The sequence below is a fragment of the Tenrec ecaudatus genome, chromosome 9, assembly GCF_050624435.1.
Source record: "Tenrec ecaudatus isolate mTenEca1 chromosome 9, mTenEca1.hap1, whole genome shotgun sequence".
Lineage (NCBI taxonomy): Eukaryota > Metazoa > Chordata > Mammalia > Afrosoricida > Tenrecidae > Tenrec > Tenrec ecaudatus.
In genome coordinates, this window is record NC_134538.1 from 55,120,621 (window position 1) to 55,134,105 (window position 13,485).

The following is a 13,485-nucleotide window of genomic DNA, read 5'->3' on the forward strand; positions in this document are numbered from 1 at the left end:
ACAAATTAAATGCACTTTCATATACACATTTTTCTTTTTGAGCCTTACAAAAAACTAACAGTACTCCCATTTTTTGGCAATGCAAATTAAGGTCCAGATAAATGAGTGAATAGGCAGCTGGTAAAATGGTGACCTGGTTCACATCCAGCCTTTGGGAAAACCTGTTCCGTGTCTCCTTCTCAGGCCCTCATGCAATGCCAACACACACTTTTAACATTTCCCCAGGGGTTTTATAGGGAAATAAATACATTAAGGTATACAATTTCATGTAATCTCACCAAGATTTTAAATTAAATAAATAAGAGCTGGATATGAAAATCTCTATGACCAAAGGCCATAGGAATGTGTTTTTTTATTAATCATCACAGGCCAACAGGAAGTCTGACAATAAAAACTCTGTCTCATACCTTTGGGGCCCTTCAGAGAAGATGGGCATGGGTGTGGGTGGGGGGATGAGAGGGGCTACAGCTCAGTGTAAATTCAATGAGAGTAACGGGTATAATTTTATACTTTTTAGGATCCATAGTTTTAAAAAGTAAAGAGGTAAGACATGTTATGTTTTATTTATCCATGTGTGTTTAAAATGTTATTTCAAGATAAAACCAATATAACATTAATTAGATATTTTACATGCTTCACTTTCCTGCTACTTATGAAATTCAGTGGTTATATTTTACACTTAGAGCACGCCTCAAATTGAATTAGCCACATTTCAAGTTTTCAGTGGTTGCATGTGGCTCATGGCTACCATATTGGACAGCATAGGTTCTGTCCTGTATTTGTGTGTGTGCACTATTTTTTGTTACCTATATGTGAGTGTGTATGTCTTTTTACAAGATTGTATAGTTTAATGTCCATGTTGTTCCTAGGTGCCATCAAATCAGTTCTAGTTCCTCACAACCTGTGCACAACAGAACAAAATACTGCTTGGTCTTGTGTCAGCCTGACAATCACTATGTTTGAGCCCATTTTTGCAGCCACTGTGTTGATATATCTTGTTGAAGACCTTCCCCTTTCTACTAACCACCTGTTTTACAAACATGAAGGGTTCTCCAGGGACTGCTGCATTCTAAGTGTGTGAGACAAAGTTGGCCATCCCACTTCTAAAGAACATGCTGGCTGTGCTTCTTCTGGGATATATTTGTTCATTCTTCTGGCAGTTCGTATTATATGTATTATTCTCCACCAACACCACAATTCTAAGGCATTGCTTCCTCTTCAGTTTTCCTTATTGTTTGTTCAACTTTCACATGCATATGAAGCACTTAAAAATACTTTGTAAAAGAGTCCTCAAAGTGACATTTTTGCTTTTTAGCGCTATTGATTTATTTTCAAAACCACTTTATTGGAAGTTAATACAGATATGTCATTCCGTAGCTCAATGACACCTTGCAGTGTTGTACACTTGCTGGCACAATCCGTTTCCAAACATTCTCTTCCTTCTTGAACTCCTGACATCAGCTCCCTTTTACCACCACCACCCCCCACTGTAACCACAGAAACCCTTACTCGACTTGCTGTCCCTATAGATTCATCAATCCTGGGTTTCACATACTGAAAAACAGAAAAAAATTATAACAAAAATTCAAGAGGGTGACCCCTATGATATAACACACCTGCGATAAACCCCAATGTGAATGAACAAAACACACAAAATATAGAGAAAATGTTGAAAACAGATCAGGCCTAACGCATCAGAGAGGGATCAACTGACAAGGTTCTAATCCGTCAAGTCAACCTTGATTTGACTTATCATCTTGATCTTCTACAGTCATTTCTCCAATGCACTCTATTTGGTATCCACTTTCCTCCCATCCCTCTCTTATAGACAGAGGGTGAGATAGTGAAGGTTTGTTGTGCCAACTTGGCCAATAAACACATGCGGGATTAATTGAAGAGCAGAGAGATAAATGGCTTGGTGGGCCTAGCCCTTCTGCCTCTCTGGTCTCTCATTCTCTGATGGTCAGACCAGTGTATGGCTGCCTTAGCTGGCAAGGCTCACTTCCTGTGAGACATCCCTGAGGAGAAGCCACATGGACCTATCCTGATGCAGCCCTGGGTGCTGGAGAAGCCACGTGGAGACCCCTGCCAGCACTGAGATACTTACACTGGATTAAAAGACTTTCTACCCAATGTCCTGTGATCCTCCTGCATTCAGCATCATTGTGTGTGTTTTGTGAATTTGAGAAGGACTTTGTAGATTGGTGTCAGATGTATGGGCCAAGTCTGACTTATGGGCTTGGACTGGACTGGGTTGGGATGCTTTCTGAATGTACACTTACCCTACATATAAAACTCTCTCCCTTACATATATGAGTTTCTGTGGGTCATCAGAGGCATATTTCCTCTGTAGTTCCCACAAATGTATCTTGTGCTCCCATTGTCATCAATAGCAAACCAGTTTCTCACAATTTAGGCTCTAATACTATGCCCTTCTTTGGCTTTGGGTTATATGATTTACAATTCTTGGGTTACTGATATTAGTGCACTTTTTCCATGTGGACTTAGTTGATATCTCACTTCGATGGCTGCTTGTTTGGAAACAAGCCTTTAAGACTTCAGATGTTATTTTATCTGCTAACTGAGCACCATTTAATTTCTTCACCACATTTTGCTACAGCACCCATATCTTCTGTGGTCCCTTCTGGAAGGCCTTGAGGCAAAAACTAATTGTTCTTAAATTGGAGCTAGACTTTAATGTGCCCCCACCCCCCCAAACTCACTCCTGGGTCTATGTTTGTTTGTTTGTTTAATGTGCCTTTGACTCCCTTTCAAAACTTCCTTGTTATTATGGAAGATCGTGTTATCGATCATCCCCCTGGGGTATAACAATCTTTCATTAATGTTGTCTTTGAGTAGCCCCTGATACGAATTTCTTAAAGCTCTGTTAAGAGAGTGACACTGAGCCAATGTAGGCTAACTCCGTATCACAGTACCTGAATTATTCACTTGCACAGAATCAATCCTTTTGTGTCTGGATGCTATTTATACAAAGAGTGGGAGTTGATTGTCAGGGAAATTTGACAATAATAGCCACTGAGCATATCAGCTATAGGTTTGCTGGAATAATAGATATTTAATACAGCATCTAGGGTATTGATGTAGCAAGACCACGTTTGTCCGCCTACCAACCGTTCAGCAATCTGGATACAGCTGTCTTCTTCCTCAGACACCATGGGTTTTCAGTCTTAAGTCCTCGGGTTACAAGTGTGTCTGAGGTAGAGAAGGTCTTCGGCAGCAGGTTAGCCCAAAGCAAGCCTAGCTTTGATTTACTGACTGTTGTTTTCATGGGTATTGACTATGGATCAAGCAAAATGAAAACATCAAGCTTTTCTCCACTTATCGTAATGTTGGTTGGTTGGTCTGGTTGTGTGGATTAAAACAACAATGCTGAGTTTTAATCCATATTGTGGTCCTTGATCTTCATCAGTAAGGGCTTCAAGCTCTGCACTTACTTCAAGCAAGGTTGGGCCATATGCATATCCCAAGTTGCTAATTAATCTACTTCCAGTCCTGATGATGCAGTTTTTGTCTTGGATTCTTTGCTCATCAGACAGTCTGAATAAATATATTGAAAGGCTCTAACCCTGCTGTACATCTTCCCCAGTTTTAAACTGTGCAAGTCCCCCTGGTTCTGCTCAAATGGCTTCTTGTTCTTTGAAGAGGTTCCACAAGAGCCCCATGACGGCCCCTAGCATTCCCTTGCTTTGCAGTGTTGAGCATACTATGTTATGGTCCACGTGGTCACATGCCTTTGCATAGTAAATGAAATCCAGGGAAACATCTTTGTAGTGTTGTCTGCTTTTAGCCACGACCTGTCTGATATCAACAATGATATTCCTTTTTCCATGACCTCTTCTGATTTTTTGCCAGGGAACTGCGGCAAATGTTCTTTAATTATCTTCAGCAGAAGTTTATTTCAATGTCATATTAGTGATCTTGTTTTATCATATACAGAGTTTAAAACAGTGCCTGGCATGGAGCCAACACTTATATCATGTTATATTTTACTCAGTTCGTTTACTTAATAGGTTCTCAGTTAATTAGGAACCAGAATTTGGCACCTGGACTAGAGAGAGGCTCGGGAGAGGCCGTTTCCTCGGGCATATTTTTCTGGCAGGGGCAGAGCACATAATGGACAATATAGATTGTCAATGATGAAAAAGGGATCAAAGGAAAACATTCCCCAAGGCCAAAGCCAGGGAGAATACCGGCAACTTACTGAAATGAGTCAGATGGGTCGATTAGATTAGATATATTTTTACCCTGATAGAGATCCTTCTTAAAAGTTCCCCTGCCCTTGAGGTTGTACACTGGTGCATATGAGGGCTGGAGGCACAGGGAATCCAGGGTGGACGATACCTTCAGGACCAAGGGTGTGAGGGGCGATGCTGGGAGAGTGGAGGGTGAGTGGGTTGGAAAGGGGGAACTGATTACAAGGATCCACATGTGACCTCTTCCCTGGGAGAGGGACGGCAGAGAAGGGGGGAAGGGAGACTCTGGATAGGGCAAGATATGACAAAATAAAGATGTATAAATTACCAAGGGCACATGAGGGAGGGGGAAGCGGGGAGGGAGGGGGAAAAAAAAGAGGACCTGATGCAAAGGGCTTAAGTGGAGAGCAAATGCTTTGAGAATGATTGGGGCAGGGAATGTATGGATGTGCTTTACACAATTGATGTATGTATATGTATGGATTGTGATAAGAGTTGTATGAGTCCCTAATAAAATGTAAAAAAAGAAAAGAGGAGGAAAAAAAAGAAAATAATTAGGGCAAAGAATGTACAGATGTGCTTTATACAATTGATGTATGTATATGTGTGGACTGTGATAAGAGTTGTATGAGCCCCTAATAAATTGTTTTTAAAAAAATCCCCTGCCCATAAAGCCTGAGAAGAACATCTTACAATGTTTCCAATATTTTTCACTCTACACACACACACACACACACACACACACACATACACACACACACATCACCACCATCACCACCCCCACCCCCACCACCCCTTCTCAAGGCTGCTCACATCCTGGCTAACTACTGAGTGACTAGTGAGGTTCTTCCTGAAAATACGTTGAGAGAGAAAAGGCAAAATCGGTCAGGCGGTCCTTGGAGCCCTAATGGATGGCACGGCAACTGCAGCAGACAAAGCCTAAGTGAAGTCACGGCTCTGAGCCAGTAGCGAGTCGGAATAAGCTGGATGTCCCACTCACAGAGAAAGGTGGGTGCGTGCGGCCATGCAGGGAGCTGTCAACCTACGCGAACCTGCCACGGCAAGGAGCAACAGCAGTCGCCATTAAGTTGAGTGGGATTCAGGAACTCTACTCTGTGTCCCAGTAAAAAGAGTCCATTGGCGTTTCAATGGCTACTTATGCAGAAGGAAAGTGCCAGGCCTTTCCTCTGCAGTGCTGCTGCATGAACTTCAAATTTCTCAACATTGGTTAGCAGCCAAACATGCTAACCATTTGTACCACCCAGGTGCGCCTATCCCAGAGAGAGAGAGAACACCAAATCTCTATTGAGCACCCACTTCATCAGGTCCTTGATCTCCGTGCTGATGAAACAGCAGTGAACAAAGAGATACGGTCCTTCCATCATATAGCTCACAATTTTGTTGAGAGAGATGACTAAAAAACTAAATAAGATGGGTTACACTAGATACCAATCAGTTTCATGAGGACCAAGAATGAGAAGAGAAGGAGAGAGAAGTCTCCAGAAGGAGGTGATGTTAATGAAGATGCCAATGAGGGGAGGATGCTGACCTGATCTTGTGTCCAGTCCTGGGACTTCCAGACCACTGCGTACCACTGCCTCTTAGAAGAAGGTTATTTGTAAGGTCATAAGTGCATTGTAAGTGCATTTCCAAAGGAAGCTATTCAATATCTTGTCTATTAAGAAAGGCCCCCAAGTTTGAAAGGTTTAGACCCCACAAATATGGACTACTCTTCTGGGGCTCCCTCAGAGCACTGTTTCTCTCCCCTTTTATAGAGGGCATCGGTGGCTTTCCACACATGACTTCTGATGAGCACACACCACCAGGAAACAGGGTTTCCTCAAGAGGAAGCATGGGAGTAAAAGAACTGAGAGCTTCATACCCAGCAAGTTTCCCATGAGGGCAGACAGTGGGGCAGGATCAGGCGTTAAGATCACAGAATAAAGCAATAGCAATAATGCGAAAGGCAGAGAGAATGGAACAGGGGCATTATCTGGGTGAGATGGAACTGAGAAGTGAGGACCTGAAGCTGGAGCAGAACATCGCCTGTGCCACCTTCATACAAGCTGATTCTGGTTTGCTCTGGCAGCAAGCCCAGTCCTGGGCTGGAAGGTTCTGGAGGGCTAATGTGGCTAGGGCCCTGACCACCTTTCAGTTCACCTAGGAAAGGCAGGGCCAGGGGGCAAAGCAAAGAAGGGGAGGGGGGGTAGGGCTAAAGTGTGGTTAGATGGGCTTGACTCCACACTCCAGTTTGCAAGGTATTGATGCACTCACCCCCCCGCCCCCAGTTTCTCTCAGATTTTGCCCACCTCCACATGGGCCCACAAATGGGAAGCCTCTTTCCTGGTCGTGTGCAGTTGCACAAGGGCATGCTGGTATTGCTTCCGTGGGCAGAGAACTCCCCATCCTTAAAGGGAGATTGAACTCCCATGGGAAACCTCCCAGAGGAAAAGAGGAGGAAAGACTTTGAAGCTGGACTCCTCCCTATTGTAGGGTCTGGGCTTTTCCTTGAGCCTTGATATGCTTCCTTGGAGCAAGTAGGGAACAACACTTAGTTCTAACACTGTTTTCAGGACAAAGAAATGGACAGGACGCATCTGAAAAAGTGCATGCTGATCTCATGTTTAAGCTCAATCAAAACCTGCTCCTTTGTAGCTTATTGTCATTTGAGTCATTCCATGTTCTTGGGTCTACCCCACACATGCTCTAAAGCATCCCGCAGGAGCCTAGCCATTACCATCCAGTACCAATGAGTCAACTATCTCACCACTTCTAGAGCCTGGGAGCCCCTTCTTGTTATTGGCATCACAGTGCAATGGCTCTCACTCTTGTTGCACCGAAAACCTGCCATACCTGATTCCATGACACAAGCAGACGGAGGTCCACAAATTCTTGAAAAAATTCCTTATGATACTGGTTGATAGCATCTCCAGCAAGAAGAACAAGATGACTGGAAGCTGCGTGGTAAGCAAGGCCCAGGCCGACCACAGAGAGCTGAAACAGGAAACAGACGGCATCCATTCAGAGACCCTCCAAAGGAAGGTTCTGACCTTGCACTCTGTGATGGGAGTTGTGAATTAACTCTAAAACTGCTGAACAGATACTTCATCTTAAGTGCCATTTTGGAATTCACAACAAAGGGAGAAAGCTACAAGAATACTGGCATTACCTAGTGCACAACCAACTTTCAGTACAGTGATTTATTTTCAGATGCACAGCAATAACTTTGTTCATATTATTTTATGATTATATAATTATGAAATAGATCTATATATTTATAAAGTATCCATATAATTAATGTAGAAGAGGGCTACCTCCAGCCAATTGTTTATGTTTCGCCAGTAGTGGACGATGCCTTTCTCCATCATCCTGAAGAGTTGAAGGCAGAGGTGAACCATGCTGAGCATCAGTAAGAGCAGCTGATGAAGAGAAAATAAATAAAAATAACAACTTGAGTCAGTGTTAAAATTAAGTTAATTTTCTGCTCTGCAGAGTTTGGATAACAAATTTGTTTTTCAGCTAGCTTTGGCACAATGGGACACCTCGACGCATAAGCACTCACAGAGCCAAATGCGGCAGCAGGTGCAAAGGGTATAAATAACATCCTGGGAAACAATGCACTGATTAAAGCCATGGGCTATGAATATACAGCTTACCGCTGCCTCCCCTCCAGGCTGGCCCCTTCTAGTCCTCCTTCTGCGCTTCTCTAAAGAGTAAGTTTATGTGTACGCAGGACTGTGTAGTAGCAGAGGTAGAGTCAAAGCAGTTCGGCAAAAATTTAGAATGTTATCAGCTGATTGCTTTGTGATTAATTTACATTTGTTCTAATTTTGAGATTTCCTGCTGTTTTACCGATTGAGTTTTTTTTAACTGCTTTACTTTGTTATTCTTGTTAGTGCTTTTTTGTTTTTAATGTGTTTTCTGTATGTGACATCCAGAATAGGTAAGCCTATGGAGACAGTAATTGGATTAAGGGCCCCTTTGGGGTGTGGCAGGGAAGGTTGGGAGAAAATGGGAGCGAACAACAATGAGCACGAGAATAAAGAAAATGTTCTTAAAACGGACCGTGGTGATGATTGCACGACTCGCCTGGATGTGACTGAACGATTGTGTGTGAATTGTGTGTCAGTAAAACCATTGGGAGAAACAAACACAGCAACAATCCTGTACTTGGCGTAGTGTTTCCTTCTACTGCATGCGGGGCCGCCGTATGTCAGCATGTTCCCATTTCTTTAGGAAAGCAAGAGAGACGGTGCTCAGTAACATTAAGAATTAAACATTTGAAGGGCCAGGCAGCCATAGAGAGCGCTTGTTCACAGTTAAGCTAGAGTTTTGTCTTTAGGAGAATCAATAAAGAATAACATTTATCTCGAGAGAAAGACAGAGACGCCATTACTGAGTGCCTCTCAGGCACCACGTGTGAGCCTCAGCTTCCCCCAAACAGGAATGAGAGCAACTACTTCACAGATGAACTTAAATGGCATGTTGTACACAGAGAGCGTCCGAAACTCAGAACCCTATGCAGCTTGGCTCACATGCTCTGTCTGTGCCTCGGACCCTCCCACTCCTGTACCTGCCCGCCCTGTACTGCAGCACGCGGCGACCCGTGACCCAAGCTCAGATGGAACCCTTTTTCAGAAGGGATTGAACCACATTAACAAGAAGGTTTTCTGAGGAGGCTTTAGAAATCGCATGGAAAAATGAAAGTAAAAGGAAAGAAAAATTTCCCACAAATACTGTTAAGCTCCCTTATACATTACCTATTGGTTTCTTTTGAGGTTATATGTACTGTTTTTTAAGAGTCTGCTATAGGAAGCTGCAGATGTAAACAGGGCACAGTTCATTTTCAATAGTTTATGGAAAGGTGTTAAAAAGTGAAGAAGACCCATATTGGAGCCTGAGCCAAAAGGAAACATCATCAAGGCTAAGTATGTCTTGATTTAAAATGTTTATATCTTGATCATCATGGACTTTTTCTATTAACTTTCAGCTTTGAAAATATTGCTTTTTTATATCCCTTATCTTGATGACTGCATTCCTAAAGCCCTTTAAATCTTGTACTCATCACCTATTGGTCAGTTTGTCCTATTATGGTGACTCACATATTGCTGCGATGTGTAGAAGCTGCGCCTCAATATTTCAAATACCAGCAGAGGCCCCTGTAATGGACAGATTTCAGCAGAGCCTCTAGACTAAGGCATCTTAGGAAGAAGAATGAGGTGATCCATTTATGAAAAACCAGCCAGTGAAAGCATTATAAACTTCAGTGGGACATTGCTAGATAGAGCACTGAAGATATGCCCCTCGGGTTGGAAGATTCTCAAAAGATAACCAGAAAAGGGCTGCCTCCTCACAGCAGATACGACCCAAATGATGGAGCAAAGCGTTTGAGACCTTCATTTGTGACATGACCCAAAATGAGAAGAAACAGCTGCAGCACCCATTAATCACTGGAACATGAAATTCACAATATGCATCTAGGAACATTGAAAGCCGTCAAAATGAAATTGAATGTATAAAAATTAATATCCTGGGTATTTGTGAATTTCAGTTGGCTGGCTTTGGTGCTTTTCAATCAGACAGTGATATAATTTGCTACGCTAAGGATGATAAATTGAGGAGGAGCAGCACTGCATTCGTGGTCCAGGAGGACATCTCAAGATGTGTTCTGACGCACAGTGCTGCTGCACAGGGCTTATAGTCACGTGCGTATAAGGAAGACCAGTTATGCCCCAGTTACCAATGCCCAAACGGATGAAGCTTAAGGTATTTTTCCACCTTCTGTAATCTGACATTGATCAAATATGCAATCAAGATGTAGTGATAATTACTTGTGATTGGAAGGAGGAAGTTGGAACAATGAAAGAATGGAAGTTGGAATATATGACCTTGCTACACCAGAAATCACATGATAAAATTTTGCAAGATCAACAACTCATTATGATAAATACCTTTTCAGCAACATACTGTAACCTATGACTTTATGCATGGACCTTAGGTGGATGAGAAACACAGGAATCAAATCAACTACGTGTATGGAAAAGATGATAGAGAAGGCCAATATCATCAGCAGCATAAGACTAGGAGTGAACTGCAAATGGGAGATGAACGCAATTAAAACATGTCTATGAGGGGTTTGGTGACCCTCTCAAGGTCCCATGTGATACATTGAACACTAATGACTGAAGATCCGATGAGTTCTGGAATGACATCAAAGACATACATGAAAAAGTCATGAAAAAGACAGGAAATAAAGAAAAGACCAAATGGATATCACAAGCAGCATAGCAAGGGCAAGAGTCAGGTCAAGCTGTGCCATAGACTTTTCTTTTATTCCAAATGCGCTGGGAAGTGAGCAGTGTTTAAGTAGGGGGATAGAGCATTCAGTGTATACGGAACACGGTCACTGTGGCACTGTGTGAACAGAGATTGGGGGGGGGGCGGTCAGGAGGAGTAGGTCGGACTGTCACAGCTGTCTGGGTGAGAGACGGTGGTTTCTGGATGACAAGACAGTAGCAGTGGAGATGGAAAGATTCCGGATCAACCGGTATTTTGGAAGTACTGGATAGGATTGCTGGTAGATGGAATGTGAATGGTGAGGAAATGGAAGAATCAAAGATGACTTCCCTGAGGTGATAGCAGTGAGGAGCAGGCGGTGTGGGGAGTTACTGGCTTCTAGGGGAGATGGTAGTCTGATAGTCTGAAGTAAAGTTGGACTAGTCACTTTTAAGATCTTTGGGATTGTTGGTGAAGTTCTAAAAATCTAATAGCAAGACTCTCTTGGGTTCAGGGCTCACGACAAGATATGTGAACCTTAACTTAGAACAACCTTTGAAGCAAGCTTAGTAAGATTGTTGTTCATGTGCTTCAGACACAGCATCAGCAGGGATGGACCTCGGAGAAGGACATCATGGTGGGAAAGTGGAGGGTCAGCCACAAAGAGAAAGGCCCTCAGCAATACTGATTGACACAGGAGCTGCCACGATGGGCTCCAACGGCAATGGCTGTGGATGGCACAAGACCAGGAAGTGTTTCATTCTATTGCCATTGGGGCCACTATGAACTGAAACTGATTCACTGAAGTGACACCTAACAAAAACAAGAGATTTGACATTTGAGGTGAGTGCCTTGCCCCCTTATTTTCCTCCAGACTGTTCTCCTACAGCCTTCCCTTCCCATCCCTACAGACAAGCACGGCATTGTGGCTTCACTGACAATCACAACCTTTACTGTCATGAGCAATTCATAGACTCAGACCTCTCATGAGTTTCTACACTCTTCATTCCCCGAGTAGCACAAATAGTTAACATGACCAGCTATGAACTGGGAGGTTTGGAGTTTGATTCCACCCAGAGGCCCTTTGGAAGAAAGACGCAAAGATCTGCTTTCCAAATAGAACCACTCTGACACACATGCGGTCACCATGTGGGCTTGTTGGTTATATTCCTAAGGCAACTTGTTTCCCCACTCATTTTTCTGTTGTGTATATTTCACCCCAAAAGTCAATAAATCTTGGCTCTTCACACTAAAAACTTAAATATAGCTGAAAACCTGGCTAAAAATATGTACAATGACTTCCTGTGCTCTTGAGTTTTTTTTTTTTTTTTAAGCTACATCAACATGAGAAGTGGCTGGCTTCTCGGGGAGTCGTCACATTACCAAGACCCACGGGAAGGATCATAAGTCTCAGTCTTCCTGAGATGAATTCGTTGACTGCCTGGTTCTACGTTTGCACTGGTCAAAAGGGTCTTATTATTTTTCCCCTCACAACACCTAAAATTAATGCCTGTTGCTTCACAGGACTGGGGCCCACTCTGGATGGGGATGGGTCCTCTGGGCAGAGAGCCTATCTCTTGGCAAGAGTCATTCTTGCCGGGTGTATGATGCGGACAGCTGCCCTGAACTCACCTCAAGAAGCAGAAGGAGGTAGCTCATGGACGAGTCACTGAAGAAGATGCGGACTGATTGCACCTGAGAGGAGACAAGGACATTTCCTGCAGGTAGTACTTCTGCTCTGAGGGACACGCTGGTGAGGAGCTGGGTTGGAGGGTTGAAGAGGGTGAAGTGCACAGACACAGCTTTGGTGTCTTTCCTGATCCATTGCTTGGCCCTGAGATTGATCAGGGCTGTGTAGACTTCAGACCTGCAAGTCAAAGGGGGTATGGAAAAGCTTTGAAGTCCACAACACATCCACCCAGCAGGGCCCTCCACATTGGAATGTCCCAGTCAAGTCTTAAGGAAAACAACCTCTGAGCTTCAAAGAACTCCACAGATGGGCCATTCTGCATTTGTGGAGTTCACTCAATAGCCCTTTGTCCCCCTTTCTCTGCCCTACCCTCTAGCCTTCAGTGGCCAGGGTGAACATGCAGGCAGGGGGGCTGCAGACCAGAGGGTTTCTACTGCCAGAATTTCAGCACCAAGGCCCCCACAATATTCAGTTATCTTCCTCTGCAATTACCTCATTGTTTCAAGAAAGCTTTTAAACAATCTACATTTAGTACCTACTGGATTATTTCCTTTTCTTTCCTTACTATATAATTCTTCAAAGACATACATTACTCTAAACATCAAGCAGGGGCACCACATGGTATTAGTTTAATCCTGACAGCAAGCGAAGGAGGATGCAGCCTTCAAAGCCTACGAGGCAAGACATAGGGTACCCCAGGCTTGTTGCTGCAAAGCCTGACCACGTCAGTAATGGTTCAGTCTCTCTAAGGCTCAGTTCTTTCCTCCATACAATGCCATACAAAAGTAATACCAGCATTAATTCACAGTTGGATTAAATGAAGCACCGTGTCCATGATCCCAGACCGTCAAGAACAAATTAAGCATTTTTGGAAACATGTTCTGCTAGATTCTTCATAAGGACTTAAGAGTCTGAAGAGCTGGCTCTGAATTCTGCTTTTGTTGCACACAAGCTGGTGATCTTGAGCAAGTTACTTTTCTATGATCTAACAATGCTAACGTCTTGCCCTAATCCTTTGGGACCTCTGGTTCTTTCCATTACTGTGGCCTGACATGCCTGCTCCTGAGGCTTTCTGAGAAGGTGTAGTTGTCAAAGATGATTGCTGCCCTCTGAACACACTGACCTTGTTTTGCCCAGGCGCAGGGCACTATTTTCCCTTGTGCCATCTGTAGGAGGACTGGTGGTTGCATTTCGGTAAGCTGGGCCTATCATGTCGGAGTCTACCAGCCCTCCAACTTTGAGGCTACATGCAGGGGACACATCTTTGATAAGAGCTGAAAATGATCTGGGAAGCTGTGAAAGACA

At 43.5% G+C, this 13,485-nt stretch overlaps 1 protein-coding gene across 1 annotated transcript in view; it reads right to left on the reverse strand.

The window, feature by feature from the left end:
- Nucleotides 1–13,485, reverse strand: part of PKD1L1 (polycystin 1 like 1, transient receptor potential channel interacting) — a 174,504-nt gene that overhangs the window by 23,620 nt on the left and 137,399 nt on the right. Inside the window, exons 43-46 of the mRNA XM_075557310.1 lie at nucleotides 13,304–13,473; nucleotides 12,123–12,357; nucleotides 7,529–7,633; nucleotides 7,068–7,208 (exon numbers count right to left, since the gene is read on the reverse strand). Of these exons, the coding sequence (XP_075413425.1) occupies nucleotides 7,068–7,208; nucleotides 7,529–7,633; nucleotides 12,123–12,357; nucleotides 13,304–13,473 (651 nt within the window). The remainder of the gene's footprint in view (nucleotides 1–7,067; nucleotides 7,209–7,528; nucleotides 7,634–12,122; nucleotides 12,358–13,303; nucleotides 13,474–13,485) is intronic.